Source organism: Sturnus vulgaris, chromosome 5 (assembly GCF_052056855.1).
Source record: "Sturnus vulgaris isolate bStuVul1 chromosome 5, bStuVul1.hap1, whole genome shotgun sequence".
Classification (NCBI taxonomy): Eukaryota; Metazoa; Chordata; class Aves; order Passeriformes; family Sturnidae; genus Sturnus; species Sturnus vulgaris.
In genome coordinates this window covers 58,000,915-58,019,405 of record NC_142247.1, presented here as the reverse complement: position 1 = coordinate 58,019,405, position 18,491 = coordinate 58,000,915, and the positions used below count along the sequence as shown (strand labels likewise).

The 18,491-nt window shown below is 36.9% G+C and overlaps 1 protein-coding gene across 11 annotated transcripts in view; it reads left to right on the top strand.

Moving 5' to 3' along the window:
- The window catches only part of TAFA5 (TAFA chemokine like family member 5), a 471,130-nt gene that overhangs the window by 389,862 nt on the left and 62,777 nt on the right, over nucleotides 1–18,491 (top strand). For 4 of the 11 annotated variants that reach the window (XR_015804056.1, XR_015804060.1, XR_015804063.1 and 1 more), the window contains 3 exons: nucleotides 3,295–3,387; nucleotides 4,252–4,344; nucleotides 5,669–8,109. The exons of 1 other annotated variant lie outside the window; for it this stretch is intronic. Coding sequence is in view for 1 of the 10 variants with exons in the window: in XM_088165780.1 (XP_088021906.1) it covers nucleotides 5,669–5,677 (9 nt within the window). In the remaining 9 variants the exon portion in view is untranslated. Of the gene's footprint in view, nucleotides 1–3,294; nucleotides 3,388–4,251; nucleotides 4,345–5,668; nucleotides 8,110–18,491 lie in introns of those variants that run through there. 6 more of the 11 variants (XR_015804057.1, XR_015804062.1, XR_015804059.1 and 3 more) reach the window with 3 other exon arrangements.

Genomic DNA, 18,491 nt, shown 5'->3' with positions numbered 1-18,491 from the left:
TTAATTTTATTTTTTTTATGAAGACTAAGTAATTCAGTTTGCATATATGAACAGCATGGAGAAAAGGAGAGGAAAGGAGGGAAACAAAACAAATTTTCAGGAGTGACTATGGGAGTTCACATAAATGAAACAGGTCATTGCTACTCCTTGAATCATCACCAGAAATTTACATTTTTATTCCCACAAAGCAGGAGGTATCTTGCAAAGCAGTGTAAGGTTTTCCTAGGGCATTTTAATGCTTTTACATCTTTCTTTCTGCATCATATATGTTTAGGGACCTAGAACTGAGAGCCAAAGAAGCAGAGGGGAAAGACATGCTGTTTATCTGACTTGCAGTCAGTTGGTAAAAGGTTTAGAACTGTTTCTATTATGAGCAGATTTGTGAGTTAGAGACTGGTTTAACCTGAATCCATCTCTGTGAATTTTCTTTGTGTAAAAAGAACCCAAACAAAAAAAAGCCGTTTGCACTGATGAATGCTGTATAGAATGCTAACTCACAGAGGCATAAGACTGTAGTTGAAAGTGTAAAACACACAATTTAGACAAGTAGTTCAGCTTTTAAGCAACACTGAGACATCGTTGATATGACCAATTACTTTGTAGGTATCCAGAAAATTTCCAGAAATCAGTTCTGGAAACATGATAGGTAGAATTGTCATAAAAGCGTGCCAATGTGACTGCAATAGGTAGACTTGTAAGAGCACTTGGCTACTCTAGCAACAAAACCACCAACTTTAGTGAACTCTATTCTAAAAACACAGAGTGAAAACCATGAAACTTCTAAAGTTTTATCAGTCTTGACATGAAATTGTTGGTATTTATGTGGATTCCATATAAAGTAAAAGGTCAAAACATACTTGAAACTCAATCCTAACTGAAAATATTTCCCACTTGCAGTAAGCCTGGCTCAAACTTCTGGTTGTGATGAGAAAGTCAAACATTTTTGTCACTCAGTTAAATCCTAGATACTACACTGAAAGAGAGGATTTTGTGGGGGTTTCTTTTGGTGGAAAGCCTGTGTAAGTCAGCAAAGCGTCATACATTTTTATCCTCTCAAGGTTACTGGCATAACTTTTTTTTCTTTGTTTTGACCATAAAAATGAAGAAATAAAATGCATTATGTGCCATTAGGGCACAGCTGGGGCTAGACTGGCCCTTATTCTACTCCCTCCAGAGTAAAACAAATCAAATGGATTGTGTTATAATTGCTCTCAGGACATATTCAAGCCACCCAAGAACAGCAAGATGTATATGGTCATGTGAACTGTATTGCTTCTTATGTTTTGGATTATTAGCAGGAAAATTTGTTTTCCTCTTGAGCAGATTCCTGTGGAACATACGGGGGCTTGGACTTCCACCATGTAAACAGTCAGAAAACATACAGTAGTATTTTAATTTCTGGTACTAGATTCCTGCTCAGTATCTCAAATTTGAAGAAACTCAGACTTACAGCCCAAATATTTGGCTCCTTCCAAAGGAAGCAGAACCTGCTATCTGAAGAACTGAGAAGAAATTTTGACTTCACTGAAGTCAGGGACATACAGACATGTATGTACCTAGAAATGACATGAGTTCTGTGTATGAACAGAAAAAATGTTATTCTGTGTGATAGTTATGCAGCCTTTCTCTGATTTGATGCTTCTACAAATTTTCTAAGTGAAGGGAAAAAAGAACAAAAACAATGCAAAAATAAATTTGAAGCAGTTTTATGTAAGTAGTTATTTAATTTATAATTATTATTGCAATCTGATGACCTAATTAATATCCTAAAAATTGCTGCCAAACAGCCATCAAGAGCAACCATTTTACCCTAAACTTGCCTGTTAGAGAAGTGGTACTTCTCATGAGTTTCAATTCACATTTTCAATTCTTAGAGAAGTAAAGAAGGAAGTCAGCAGAACTGCCACCTTGGGCTTCCACAGAGTAGGTTAGGATTACAGATCTTTCAGCCTGACTTTGGTGACAGGGAAGGCCGTGGAGCAGATCATCTTGAGTGTCATCCTGTGGCCCATGCACAGGGGATCAGGCCCAGCCAAAATGGGTTTATGAAAGGCATTGACCTGCTGGACCAACTTCATCTGATGCCAAGGCTACCTACTCAGTGAATGAGGGAAAGGCTGCTGATTTTGTCTACCAGAACTTTGGTAAAGCCTTTGATACTGTTTTCCACAGCACTCTCTTGGTGAAATTGGATGCTTTGATAGGGGCACCCATCACTGGATAAAAAAAAATGCTGGATGACTGAGCCTAGAGAGTGGTGGTGAAAAGAATTAAATCTGGCTAGCAGACAGTCACTAGTGTTGTTCCCCAGGGCTCAGTATTGGGGCCAGTTCTGCTTAATATCTTAATCAATGATCTGAACAAGGGCATTAAGTGCACCCTCAGTCAGTTCACATATGACCAAGTTGGATGGAAGTGTTTATCTGCTGGAGGGTAGAAAGACTCTGCAGAGGGCTCTGGACAGGGTGGGTGGAGGACAGCTATAGGAGGTCCTACAGGGTGAAGTGGTGAGTCCTGCACTCGGGTCACAACAACCCCATGCAGTGCTACAGGGCTGGGGAAGAGTGGATGGAGAAAAGGAAAAGGACCTGAGAGTGCTGGTCAGCAGCAGCTGAACATGAGACATCTGTGCCCAGACAGCCAGAAAAGCCAGTGGAATCCTGGCTTGTATCCACAATAGTATGGGCAGCAGGACTGGGTAGTGATTTTCTCCTGTACTCGGCCCTAGTGAGGCCACACCTCAAATCCTGTGTTCAGTTTTGGGCCTCTCACTTACAAGAAAGACACTGAAGTACAGAAGCATTTCCAGAGAAGGGCAGCAAAGCTGGGGAAGATTCTGGAGCACAAGATTTTTGAGGAGTGGCTAAGGGAGCTGAGGTTGTTTAGCCTGGAGAAAAGGAGGGTCAGGAGAGACCTTATCGCTTCAAAAGGAGGTTGTAGCCAGAAGGGGCTCAGTTCGTTTTCCCAAGTAACAAGTGACAGAATGAGTGATATCGCCCTCAAGTTGCACTGGGGAGGTTTATATTGGATATTAGTCAAAATTTCTTCACTAAAAGGCTTGTCAAGACTTGGAAGAGGCTACAAAGGGAAGTGATTGAATCACCATCCCTGGAATTACTTAAAAGATGCGTATATGTCGCCTCATATGGACATGGTTTAGTGGTGGACTTGGAAGTGTTGGGGTGGACTTGATGGTCTTAAAAGTATTTTTCAACCTAACTAATTCTATGATTCTGTTCCATGGATTGAACTATTACTATAAATAGTAAATGAGTCCTTTTTATTTTTTTTTAGGAGTCCCTCTTTTCTCTTATTTGACTTGTTTTCTGGGGAGTGATTAATTTACCTGTAATGAGGAACGAAAGGGAAAAAACAGGAGGTGGGAGGGTAGGTGTGCATTCTCTTCCTCTTCTCTGGACTCATCATGCTCTCTCTTATCTTCTCTCCCCTTTTTATCTGTTATTCTTATTACCTATCTTACTTCTTTTCCATGCCTTCATTAATAAGTGATGTTTATACTTCCATGGCTAATCTATGTGTTTTTCCCCCTTTCATTTAATTTTCTCCTGTCATTGTCCAAAGTTGTAAATTCACCTCCTGTTCTCGAATCTGTTCTTCTTCCAGTCATCACTTTATTTCAAGCCTGCTTTATGCCCTTCCTCAGCACTTTTAAAGTGCATAATTTTCTCCCCTCTTCTTGTCTTCTTTTAAAGTGTTAATACCATATTCATGCAGCAGGGGTGTTTAAGGTGGAGACAGGGATAGCAAGAGAGGAAGGAAGCTTTTATCCCCATAAAATGACAAAGCAGCAGGTTATCTCTGAATGTATGTTGTTGTACCTGAATTCTCTCTTCTTCCTGGGACCAATATTGTAGAGAAGTACACTATGAAAACACTGAACATGCAGTCCATCAGCAGTTTACGCTGTTGCTTTCAGCTGTGGGCCACTCTGGCATAACAAAAGAAAGATGGAGCTATGTCAAGCTAATTCTTAACACATAGCAGATTACTTTCAGACTTAATAAACCATAAATTGTTTTCTTTGTGTCTTTCAACCTAAAAAGTATTACTACCTTAAAAGTTGTGTTCTTTTCTAATGGGAAGAAAAATAGGGGGCATAGCAGGAAGGTCAAGAAAGAGTTTAAAGGGGAAAGAGGGTAATTAATAGAATCAAAACATTATTTCTCTTGCTGAAAGTATATTTAAGAAGGGGAATATATCACAATAATCAACCAGGTTTTTTGCCTTCAGCCTGTCTGAGGCCATGTGGTTTGGAGATCTGATCACTAGTCCGAAAAGGAAAGGCTGTTTTCAAGATTTCCGGGGTGTTTTTTCCTGGAAAAGGTGAGAGGACAAAAGCAGAAATCTATGACATACAGTTTATGCCTTGTAAGGAAAGAATTCATCTGTCTATCTGCCTCTCTCTCTCTCTCTTTCTTTCTTTCTACATGCATATATATAGAAATCCATATGTTTCAAGCTGTCACTAAATTGATTTGGAGGCAGATTTTTCTTTCATGTACTGCTCTGAAGATTAGGTTAAAAATGCAATATTTAATATATGGCTTAAACCAATTGAATTGGATTTTCTTATTTGTTTTGCTCTTTTACATTCACTGTTCAGTATTTTATGGAGTTTTGCATGGTATTTCCATCAGTAATAACAGTTCTGACTACTCGGAGACAGAACAATGCCAAAGCAGAAGATAGTGTATGAAAATTCAAACAGCACTTTGTAACAATCATGCTTGCTTAATACATCCCACAACATTTTGATGTACACAGAATCTGTGGAATTTTAAAACCATTTCTAAACACATATTTTGTGTGAGCATGAGTAGCTGGCTCTTTTTTGTATAAATAAGCCATTATTTTCTCATTTGTGTTTGTGCTGTCTTCCAGTACTCTTGATTTCTTTAATAGTGTGAATTTTAGTTCTGTTTTTCTTTCAAAATACTGCTTCCATTCAATTTTCTTTGCAACAGGTTCATTGGGCAGTACTTTGCCCATTTTTATTGTCTTGTGTTTTGTTTAGTTTTTTTTAGTTTTGTTTTTTTTTTTTTCCCCTGGTGCATAACTAAAACAATTATGTGATTAAATTGACTATTAATAGCCATTATTTACATTAATTTGCACTTGTAATAGCATCGCTAGAGGGCAGTATTGATTAAATTAGGCACATTCTAGTGCTCTTTGGAAAATTAACTGCAGAAAAGCCTCCAGTACAAACATCTTTGCATTTTTAATATATGGTCATGGCTTTCAAGTCCATTTTTCATTACATCCTAAACATAAAAATTAAAAGCAATCTTAATCACCATGTATATTTGACATTGTTAGTTGTAACTTTAATGTGTGTAGAAGAACATTCTGTGATTTTTATGAGAGAGAATGTGCATGAAGCTTAGGAGAAATTAGATGGCATTGATGTTAATGTAATTTATCATTTATTAGAAATAATCATTAAAGCATAATATTTTTATAATATAATATAGGCTTTTTCATATGTTTTTTTCTCAGGGAAAATGCTGTGCAAAATAAATATCTTCTAATTCATTAACTGTCTCCTTGAAAAATCTCAGTACAGTGTATTTTATGATAATGGACAGCAAAGATAAGCAGAATTGTAAATTAAAACACTGACTCGTTTGTTCTTATTGATTTACAGGTCTCCTGACAAATGCAGCAACACAGAATCCTCGTAGGAGTGGTTTAGGCTCTCTGTGAGCTACTTAACTTAGTCAAGTTTCACTGCTGTTGATCATCATCTGTTATATGTCATCAGCTCAACTGTCTGTTTCTCTGTATCTCATAAATGACAGCATAATTCCTCTGCATTATGAGCTAAAGTTTGTTCTACCATTCTAAGGATCACTGGACTAAGGAATATAGAAAAAGAGATATGCTTGGGCATTAGCAATACAAAAAAGTTCATGGTTAACGTTTCATCTGCGTTACACACCACTGCTGGACTTGCTGTTACCTACATGTTTCAATCCGAAGAGTCTGCTACAATGAAGAGTATCATCCCAATCAGCCTTAGAGAAGACTGTTTTGCCTATGGGAGGACACTGAGGTGCAAAAGAGAAACTCTTCTTGTGCCCTAAACTGTCTGAATTGCTTTTATTTTCTTATACTTTCAGTATTTACAATAGACCAAAGAGCAAAATCTATTTTAAAGTGGACACAATCTTACTCTTAATAGAGTTATGTCATTAAATTGAAGGAGATCTCCACAAAGACATTATTCCAGCTTTCACAAAGCTGAAATGTTGTCCAGCAGAAGTCTTTATGGAAAGCTGAAGTAAAAACTAACTCAGAGACCTGCTCTTGAAATGCCATGTTCAAGAGAATGTAATGGAGCACTGAGAGAAAATGACCTATGTTTGAAAAACATGGACAAAAAGAAAACAGAAACTGTCTACACGGCACCTTTATTCCTCTGTACTTAGATTGACTTTCTCGTACTAAAATCATTTTCCGTTTTAACCAGTTAAACATGCCTCTTCTACAGTTCCATTTTTGATAGTTAAAGTTGGATAATACAGTATTTGCAAAGAGCATGTTTGGTCATCTGTGGCCTATGTCTCATCTGATACACCATTTAGCACCAGAAAGCAAATTAAAGAGAAAACAAAAGTAACACTTGTTTGAAAGAGATCATTAAATGTATTTTGAAAAGCCTAAAGTTATATATTTAACAGTTTTTATATGTTGTATATTTGTAGAAAATCCTATTTAACAATTAACGTGATAACTCTGACAGTCATGAAAAGTGGTTCAGAGTTAAGTTGTGTTTTATTACTTCAGTTGTCTCTGAAGTGACCGGTGTCGTTTGCTTTCTTCCATTGGGACATTCTGGATGTAAAGCATGACCAGAGAGGACTGTGTAGAAAAAGCAAAGAATAATGTTGTTTATATTACATAAATGCATTCAACCATTGCACTGTTGGAAGGCATTTTTTATTTTTATTTTATTTTTAATTTTTGTCTTTATGTACTGATAAAAATAGAGTGTAAAATATTTTACTCATTGCTCTTCATAGCAAGGTTTTCCTTCCTTCCTTCCTTCCTTCCTTCCTTCCTTCCTTCCTTCCTTCCTTCCTTCCTTCCTTCCTTCCTTCCTTCCTTCCTTCCTTCCTTCCTTCCTTCCTTCCTTCCTTCCTTCCTTCCTTCCTTCCTTCCTTCCTTCCTTCCTTCCTTCCTTCCTTCCTTCCTTCCTTCCTTCCTTCCTTCCTTCCTTCCTTCCTTCCTTCTCTTCCCTACTTTTATGTAAGGGTCAGTTTGAAGCCTGTTCCTTGATCCCATTTTCAGTGTTTTACCTCATTGTTAAAAAAGCCCACCTTTTCAGCATTATTGGTTAGTGAAAATTTAGAAAAGACAGCATAGACAAGGGAGAAATTATGATAAAACAGAAACAAAACCTTGTTCCTTTTACTGTACCTTTTGGCATATAATTTTGGTACATATTGGTATGATACAATCAACAAGGGAGCTTAATTTCTTCCTGGCAAATGTATTATGGTTTCAAGTATACTACCTAATACTCCAATTAACTTTTAGTGTTATGCTAGTTCTATTCTACTAAAGAAAAGTATATAGAGATTATTCAAGTGACCATAGATGAAAGGTACAAAAATTAAAAGTTGATGAAAGAATTTTTTTAAAGCCTACTCAAACACTGAGGCTTATATAATGCAGAGGTTGCAGGAAAACACAAACTATGGATCATTTTGTCTTCAAGTAAAAGAAATATATACAAAATTCTTATTTAATCATAGGATTTTGACCAGTATCAAAGTAGCAATTAAAGCCCAGTCACTTGTAAAGTGTTATGGACTGACTGCACTATGAATGACCAATGTCAGGTTTAAAATGTCATGCAATAAATGATGGTAAATACATTTACTGTACATGTAGACCTCAAGAGCCAGATCCCTCACTCTACCAACTCTCTGTTTTGATTTATTTTAAAAGGAGCTTCGTAGCCTTATTTAGTAAACACAGAAAAAATGAAAGATGTTACATCATTTTTGTTGCTTTACAGTATTCAGTTTTGTGTTGGTTCAGCTAAATTATGAAAAATAAAGAAAATCCTTTTATAAGTGAGACTTGTTCCCTGAGCATGACATCACCAAAGGAATTTCATCAGATGATAAGTAAGGTGGGAACACAGAGAGAAAGATGGAATTGGAAATTGAGAACATGAACTGTGCTTTGAAGTTTAACCCTTCCATTTTCATGTCTTGGGTACTTTCATTTTGGTGTGCTCAGTTACAGATCATATTAAGGTCATTTATTTTCTGGAAAATGGATCCTCTAAGAACACGAGGATCTAAGAATGGACGTCTGAAATATTTACATCTAAAATCATACAGTCCAATCAGTTCTGAATATGAAATCTTTTGTCTTTGTTTTCTAATTACTTTAAATACTCAAAAAAAGGGTAGATGTACATGGTTATAAGGTCTACTCTGGATAAGAACTATCAAAGAAAAAAGACTCTGATGACTCTTCAGAGATGCATTTTGGTTTCTGGGTCTCTTGTGTACAGCAGACACTTCAAGGCACTTAAAATGTGTTTTGTGCTTTTCCGTCCTCCCCCAGAATGTATAGTTTTAAACAAACAAAATATACTGGCTGCCTTTGTCACTGTGAATTACTACTCTAAGAGCAGTGGTGAAATGTTTCTCTCTCAGGAACAATATGTTTTCAGAATATTGTGAACTTTAATTTTACAAAATTAAGTTACATAAAAAAAATTGTTTGTTTCTGAAAGTATTTTATGTGCCTCTTCCAAAGCAGAATTTGAAACACAAAGGGTAATGTCTTATTTGAATGCTATTAAATATCCGTCATTTCTCAGCTTGCACACAAGTAACTTTTTCAAAACACTTTTGAAAAGGAACAGAATAATACATAAAAACACATAATAGACTAACAAATACAACCTCCAAAAATGCAGTAAACCTTTAAAAATTTTTTGAAAAAAGCCTCTACTTAGCTTTCTGTTAGCCCAGGCAAGGACACTTTTAAGTGCTGCTTTTAATATCTGGGATATCAAATGGAGCAAACATTAGCACACTATGGCAATGAATGTGACACATCATTCACCAATTTCATAACTATGCTTTTAGCCTTTTTTTTTTTTTTGCCAATTCATTTCTTCTTAGCAGCAGTTCAGGTTTTATGTGGTATTCTCAATCATTCACTTGTTTACTGAAATTGTACCCATGTGCTGTTGCATAAATCTTTAACCAAGGCAGTTACTATCTCATATAGCCTACTCATCACAATCCTGATTACTAATTAGAGTTTACAGAAGAAAATAAAGAATTCAACACTGTGTCTGAAAAGCCTCTATAGCTGTGAGGAACAGCTGAACTAGAAGGTGGCAAGTGACTGGTTGACAGAAACATCATAGCACTGAATGCCTGGGCAACTGAACTAGTGGAAAGAAATAATAAATAAATTAAAACTAAAACAACAACAAAAAAACAACTAATTTTTTTTTAATATTTATTATACTTAATCAGGGGAGAAAAAGAAAACCACACCCAGAACCAGTTCTTTCATCACATAAACCTACATATATGCGGTATCTTTTCCAATTAAAAAAAATACATAAGAATTTTCCTTTTAAACATCTTTGTATGATGCATACCAAGAATCACATATACATGAGTAACAAACAGAGACAAGAATGGCTTGACTATTTTTTTCTGACATCACAGAATTGATCTTCCATTGAAGTAATGAATTTCTCATACTAGGCTTAAACAAATAAAGATGGACAGCAATCATTATATTCTACTTCTGCTTTCAGGCTGGGGCTTGAGTAGAGAAAGGAGATCAAGAAACTGAAGAAAAAAACAACCAAGACCAGAGAAAAATAAAATTCTTCATTTCAGAGTGTTTCGTGTTTAATAAATGCTTTTTAGTATTCAGTACATGCTAGGGGAGTCAAAAGGAGTATTATTTGAAACTGGGAAATAAGAAAGGAAACATTATTTTAGCTGCAGAGATGAGAATTTTACTGATAATGTGGTTGTCTTCTTTTGAGATATAAATCCCATTAAACTTAGAGACCCATGGGTAATATATAAAAGGTAATTCTGTCACTGATTAAAAATAAACTAAAAAATGGAAACTAAACTAAAAGTGGAAATGACAATAAGCCAGAATAGATAGTGACTAATAATGAGCCATTCTGTGGGAGGATCGACACAAGTTCCTATACTGCTTTTGACTATGAATGAAATAAGAATACTGAGATTGCACAGTTTGTTAATATCAGTAAAGTACACAGATTAGTGAAGATATGGGAGGCATATGAATATATGCAGAGACAAAATGGATGACCAAATATTAGCAGAAAATGGAAAATTGACAATCGAGAGTGTCAATTTATAATTTCTTACACCATCAAGGTAACTGTGGCTTTGACTATGTCAAATTTTTGGAAATACATGGAAAAGGACTTCTGCTCTTGAAATAGATACTAATGTTGGCTTCAAGCTACACAGTCCCCAGGTCAAGTCACTGGTTTCATATGGTAATCCTACATTAGTTATGCCTTTTCCGACTTCAGCAAGCCATTGGAGGACCCTTACAATGCATATCTGTAGTCACAAAGCACAATATGCTCATGTCACTGATGTCCTCCACACCTGGCTTGGACAGACCATGCCCACAATTTTCTAGGTTTGATATTGCCAATATCAAGCTAGTGAAAGTGACACTAAAACACTATATTGTGCTGCAGTGATGCAAAAAGACCTGTGCAAATGAACAGTTGATTAACATATTAAAAAAACCCTAAAAGTATCAATAAATAGCATGCAAAGAACAGCTACAGTAAAAAAACCAAAAACACATAAGGACTGTTAATGTAAAAAAGAAAATAAACAAACAAAAGCCACACCAAATCTAGAATGAGAAAAGAAAATTTCTGCAAATATATTTGTTTAAGAGTAAACAATCCAAAGGTATTAATGTCAGGAGTGCAGGGTCTGATATAACAGAAGGAACAATGTTAGCATGTGCAGAGAGCAGTTTACGTTATCTAAGGAGCTTGAGCACTACCTCAAAACCATTGTATAAAGCACTGTGAGCAAGTGTCTGTCCTCCTTCACTGCACTGGAAGAAGCTGATGTATGCATTTCTGTTTGTCCAAGAAGAGACAGGTGGTTTAGTATGGGTTCTCACACGGCCTAACAATATATCTCACCCACCTCAGGCAGAAGCTATAATGACAGGAAAGGGTGACATCAGCTGTCAAACAGAATTTTTTACTGCCTTGTGAAGGTGCGAACAAAAAGTGGGTAGTAGAAGCCTGATGTGTTTGTTAATGTGTTTGTACATTAACAGCCTGGCTGTTAATGTACAAACACATTGAATAAAACAGCTCACAGAGCCCCAGGGGCAGAAAAGAGGTCCTTCCCCTCACAATGACTAAAGCAAGCCCAAGAGTCCTATATTTCTTCCTGTATATGCAGGCAATCTCCACACGGATGGATGAAAATTATTGTGGCTCCTTCTGTCTACACTTTCCCTTTACCACTACAAAGATGTACTTAAGTAGCCTCCAGAGCAGAAATTCAACATGGACTGCAACTTTAAAACATTTAAGCCTAAATGACGTGCTATTAACAAACAGAAAAGTATATTGATGCATGAAGATAATTATGTTTAATTTAACACAACTGACAATTTCTACCTCAATGAAGCCATGCAGTACTTGTTTTTTTCCACAGACAGATTTGTTTCTTCTCAGAATATTGAAGAGAGCAACATGAGAGTGATAAAGTAACTTTCAGCTCATGCAAGACAAATCAAATGAGGGTGAGCTCTGGAGGGGCAGACATTCTAGCTAAGTAAATAACAAGGACCTCACTGTGCCCAAGAAACTTACACCCCCGAAAATGACACAGACTGTTCTTAAGAAGAGCAAATGGCCACATATTGTTCTTGAAATGGAGGCTTCTCCAGGAACTTATATGTGTTGCTGTAGAGCTTCTTCCAAACCAGGAACACGTGAAAACTGTCTAAACCCAAAGTAAAAATATTGCTGCTCATTCAAATTTTTAAGATAATGCCTAAGCTTATATTCATAATCGAGAAGTTTCCAAAGTTTAAACATTTAGTTGCTCTGTGAAATAATTCAGAAGTCTGTGCCTGATGATGTCATCTGGTGACACCTGTCATAATGACAGCTAACTTTGTTACTTTTCCAAACACAGTATAAAAGCTGTAAAGTGGCTTCATTAGATAAACAATGCTCAAAAGAAATACTGCCATCTACAAGGAGGAGTAACTTGATGAACCTTCTAATGTTATTAATGAGAGAAGTATGTTTTTGAGGACAGTCCTGCTTTCACTGTACATGAAAAACTTCCTCACAACAAGGCACACCTCTTATAGGGGCGTGAGGAATGTATTAATTCCGTAGACATTAAGTCGGCTGCATGGAATATTGCTGCATAGTGATCTATCACCCAGCTGTAGCAAGATTCCAAGGCTATATTCTCTTGCTATATTCATTTCACTGAAAGGTTTCCCTTACTAGAGTGCATTGACCAATATTTCAGTCCTACCATGAGCTAAAACAGCATTACTGAAGTAATTAATTCAAAATATAAAAAAATAAAATAAACATGCATTTATTTATTAAGAAGTACAGCAGAGAACTCTTACAGTGACAGATGACATTAGCCTATAAGCCTTTATAACTTACAAGGTAATAAAATGGGGTTACGTTTTTGAATTAAATTGATAACATGACCAAATCGATTTCATTAGTGTATCTGTCATATTTGCTGTTAATGATGGCTAACAGTGGAATAGAAACTGACAACAATCCCTGAAAAACTGTGCAGATCAAAATTATATTATACTGGCATTCATGAATTTTAATAACCTTTTTTATCATGAATTTTGAACTCCCTTTTTAAATTTGAATCTCACAAGAAAGAGCAGAATTAAACTTTCTACACCTGTCTCAGCTCCTATTATTTCTATTGTTACAAGTTAATAGGCTCAAGAATAGAAGACATTTCCACTAACTAAAACGAAAAAAAAGTCTTGCTTGAGAGTCTCTTGTGAGTGCTTATAGAGGAATGGATGTTTCTGTGCTGCTAAAGTGTTGACATCAGAGTCATTTCTCTTGAATGACTACAGAGCTTTAGGACACCCAAATTGCTGTTTAGAAGACTGTTTGTGGAAGATGCCATTCGTATTAATAGACATTGGTACTCTAGTGTGTAACTCCCTTTAATGATAATGGAAGTTCTGCAAAAATCTACAGGACAATATACCTACTGTCAGGAAACATCATAACTCTCTAATTCCATTAGCAAGGCTTAAATAAATGTGAGTTAAAAGTGCACAAGTATTGAAATGTTACACCTTACAGCACCATTTGAGAACATCAAAATGCCCTTATGTAATGAGACACCTTGATCCCTCTGCAACTTGAAAATGCGGTAAGATATTACATATGTGTCAAATGAACTGAAAGATCAAATACTCTCCTATTTCAAGGCTCTGATTGCAACTTCTTTCTTGGGTTAAAATTGTGTGAAAATAGATAATTAAAAAGGAAAAAGCTTTTATTAATAATTTTTTCTTAAATATATTTTATCAATGTATGTCTATATATAGTGAAGGACACTGTGTTTGGTTTGAGCTCACTGTCTTTCTTGCTCTCATAGGTGTTACACTCAGGAGCTATGACAGCAACATGGGTAAAAAAAATTAGAGATATCGTCTGTAGAGCTTAGGTGGTAGAGGGAGAAAAATTTAGTCTTCCATATGTGAGGGCTGTTCTGGTCTTTTGGAGATGCAGATCTTTGCAAGAGAAACTTTGTCTTCACATCTTCTATGGTATTGTTAACCAAAGGTGGGTACTTTTAGTGATATTCTTCCTGTACTGCACATACTATACATATATTCTTAGGCTACTGACACTTCACAGAATCTTTCTATCTACATGTTGACAATGTGTTCAAAAATATTGGTGCTCCTGGTATTCAAGGTAACTTTATTTGGATTTTATACCTATGGTGGATTAATCTTGGCCTGCAGGCAGATACCTACACAGCCTTGCTTTCACTCCTGCTTCTCAACAGGACAGGGGGAGAGAATGAGACAGGCACAGGAGATAACCTACCAATTAATATTAAAAGAAAAACAGGCTGAACTTGAGAGAATTAGTCCAAGGTATCAACAATAAATTAGATGTGGATAGTGAGAAAAAAAGACAATATTTAAAGATCGCTTTTTCTCTCCTCTTTTTCCCAAAGTTGAACTTCACTACTTCATTCCAAACTCCTCCTCCTCATGTCCTCAAGAGGCACAGGGAGGATATGAGGTGGGAGAATAGTGATGAGTCCATAACAGACTCTTTGCTGCTCTTGCCTCCTGGGACTTTTCCCTGCTTCAGCACAGTTACTTCCAGTGGGCTGCAGTTCTCAAGGGAAAACCAACTCTGTGTGGGTCTGCCACATGCCACAGTCTTTCAGACCATATCCACTGTGGTGGTTTAGGAATGGTATTTCCTAATTAATTTCTCCCACTAAAACACAAACCACAAGCTTCTCCCCTTCCCCCAACCCCTCTGGTGAGAGAAACAAAAGAGAGATCCCGAGTTGTGATAAGAACCATTTACTGAAAACAAAATCTAGACAAGAAAACAAACGGGAACAGAAACAATATTAAAACAAAAGTATACAAAAAGAGGGTGATTTACATGCAAAAGATGCTCACTGACCAACCCAGCACCGAATGACCCCTGAGATAATGAATTAAATGGCAACAGACCCTCCAGGGGTGACCTTTTTCTTCACAAGAAGCAGTCCCACTCCCCTCCTGGGAAGTGGAATGCCAGATTTCAGTCCTCGCAGAACAAAAACCTCCACACACCCACACGGGCTCCACCTCCACCCCCTCACAGCTACTGTGGAAAAATTCACCCTCCCGGCCAAAGCCAGGATATCCAGCCACACCATCCCATGTGCCACGGGCCACATGTGCATATCTACTCCAGCCGTGTCTGTCCAAGGGCTGCCGGCAAAAACCTGCTCCGCCATCGTCTCCTCCACAGGCTGCAGCTGAACCTCACCTCTGGCACCTGCAGCACCTCTCCTCCCCCTTCTTCATTGACCTCAGTGTCTGCGGTTTGTTTATCACAGTTTTTTACCTCACCTTTCACTGCTGTGCAGTGTTTTGATATTTCTTAAATCTGTTTTTCCACTGGTGTTTCCGTCTAGGCCCAGGTGCTCATCTAGGTGGAGCTGGCCTAGGGCAGCCCGCATCCTCCTCACTGAGGGCCCCGGCAGACACTTTTCTTTTCTTCCTTGTAATATTTTCTTTTTTCTTTGGTTGTTTTGTTTTGTTTTGTTTTTGTTGTGTTGTTTTTTTTCTTTTTACTAACATCTTCATTAATTGCAATACAAGGGATTTAGTCTCTAATTCAGCATATTTTAATACCAGCTGTCTTTAAAAACAAAACAACCGAAACGAAACAGAAAAGGCACCCAAAACAACAACAACAACAAAAAAACAAAACAATAACAAAAACAACAAAAAAAACAAACAAAAAAAAAACAAACCCAAAAACCAAAAGAACAAAAAACAAAAAAACCCGAACCAAAGTTCCACTGATCCTCAAAGCCACTTAAATCACTTTAAAAAAAGTTAATTTTCAAACTACAGGCATGAATGTACATAACGTGCAGTACTGTTTCTTAACAAAGGTGATGATGCCTGAAGGAAATTAGGAAATAAGTAAATTAGTGAAGCCAATAGAACCTGATAAGACACCCTTCCTTGACAATCTCCTGTCGGACTGAGAAAAATTCCCTTTTCCCAAGTCTCTTTCATCTCCTGTCTCTGGGGATAATTGTATTTTCAGTGTATTAAAGAAGGAAAAGTAAGTGCCTTTGACGTATTTATGGCTGGCTCCCTTATGCAGACAGCTCCAGGTGTCTGAGGCTTTAGAAGTACTTTGACAGTCCCCTGCAGGCAATGGAGAACCATAGTGCACCTGCTAATACACATCTGCAATCCATGACTGCTCAGTGGCTTGTGTTTACTCAAGAGCCACTCCATTAAGACTATTCCATTCAGACCATCTCATTGAGTTTATTTTAAAATTTAGCACTGCTGCCCATTGCTGTATCCATATGCTGAGAAGTCACTAGCAGTAGGTAGTCCATAAGAGAAATGCCTGGATGAACCCCTTTTGATCTTCTCCACCTCCTCCTCTCCTCCAAACTCCTTCATAAAAATTAGGTTTGGTAGTGCTTTGGGAGGAAGGAACAGAGAAGTAGATTTCTGACATGTGGAATGGAGTGCAATGAGTAGTATTTTAAATGAAAAAAAAGTGGTTTTGCTAAATCTCAAGAAACTGCTTTTTGATTTTTTTTTTTTTTAACTAGACGGCCTTGAATGGGAATCTTTGTAACTTATATGTGTGGTATGCTGAATTTTTTGATCCTCTAGTACAAACTATTTGGAAGGTCTGGCATCAGCATATTCATGCAATTCTCTTCAGGGGGAATATATATATATCTTAAAAATCAGCTGACTTATTGAATAAATGTATGTCTTTTGGCAGAATAGCAGAGCTTGGCAGGGAATGGTGGAGATTGTCAACTACATTAGGTTTCTCAGGACCTTGATCAATCAGGTTTGAATGCTTTGAACAATGGAGAATTCACAACCTCTCTCAGCAGTTTATTCCACTGTTTGATGATCCTATCAGTAAAAAGTAATAATAAAACAGAAAATGTTGTTTTAAAATGGAGTTTTATGTTCTTCAACTTACCTCTTGTCCTGTTTGCCACCACTGAGAAGAGTGTACTTTATTGCTATTCTGCACCACTACCTAACAGAATGGGAAATCCAAATTGGTAGCTTTAATTACATGCAACCTTATATTTCATTTCAGCTGTATATTTTCATGTGTTTGTTTTGAACATCATTGAAGTGATCTTTTGAGATTAACAGAATATAACAATGTGAAGTGAACCAATATAGAGTGACTGTCCCGGTGTGAAATTTTTGTCTCTCTGCACCAAACTCCTGAGTCCAGGCTGTCTTAATAAATGACAGCTAGGATCACCTGTGTGCCAGGAACTAGCATAGCACCCTATGCAGTGTAATTGCAGTCTTATAACACAGATCTCTTGCTAATTAGCCCCTCCAGAATTCAAAGTGTGCACGAGAATTATCCAAACTGCTCAGCTGCTCAGGGCTGCTGTTGCTCTGGCAAAACATAGAATTCTGTGGTCAGGCAGTTGATGTGGTCTGCTATAGGAGAGAGCTTGTTTTACAGTCAGAGAGCAGTCCCTGCGTGACAACAGATCTAAGCTGAAAAACTCTGCTGGACTCACATCAGCTTTGTAAAGGATAATTTTGTGAGGTACGGCTGTGTGTGCAAAATGGAGGGGCATGTTTGCTTGTTTGCATGGTACTGGCTTTACAGATGGCAGTGACAGCCATGGCATAACAACAGAACAGAAATCCTCACCTCTTGGTGTCTTGGTTAGTTTTCATTGTCTGCCTACTTGGAATATAAACTTTAACAGCACATCCTTATATGTGTTTCTTTACTTCCTTTCCTTAAAATAGAGGTGAGTATATTCCCTCATTAGGCATTCAATCGTGCATTCTATATTTTTTCAATATTAATTTTTAAGAGAAATTGTAATGTCACAAAAAAGGATATGTTCCCAATGCATAAAATTCCCAAGCACTCAGTTTGACTTATATGTCAAAATATACATAGATACAGTTCAGGCCATCATTTCATGCATAATGTCACAAGATACAATAGCATTATTTACAATCAAAATCTAATTAAAGGGTATGCAGGGATGAAAAAGAGATCAATATCTAGTATGTTTTTTTCCATCTGCTTTCCTCATCACTGCTAACATGTCAGAGAAAATGCCAATAATTTGATCCCATGCATGTGTTCTGTTGCTTTTCCACTGATACACACAAGGTCAGTTGAGATCCAGGATGCTCTAAATTTTCCATTTAGTTCCCTAATTAGCAGGTGGTCATGAAGCAGCATATTCAAAAAGTGACAGAAAATATAAATGTATCTCAAATACTAACTGTGGCATATCTTTAAATAAAAATACATATTTGATTTCAAGCACAGAATAACTGAATGCCTGGAAAAACCTTGGACAGTTCAGACATTAAATACTTATTAGACGTTTTTACATTAAAGGCATCTAAAAGCCGTCATTTTTAAAATAAATTTCCATGGATGTAGTTTTACAATAAATCTAAGCAAACTCCAGTAGAAATCCTCCTGTGGTACAGTAAGGAGTTTACTGAGAAGACAGGAATGTAGTCTTTATTGTTCAAAAAACTTGCAATTGACAACCTTGAAAGTGGTAATTAAACTTTCTTTCATGCTAATGTTTGTTTTCGTTAGACTGTGCTCTTATCCCAGTTGGGTACTGGCTTGTATG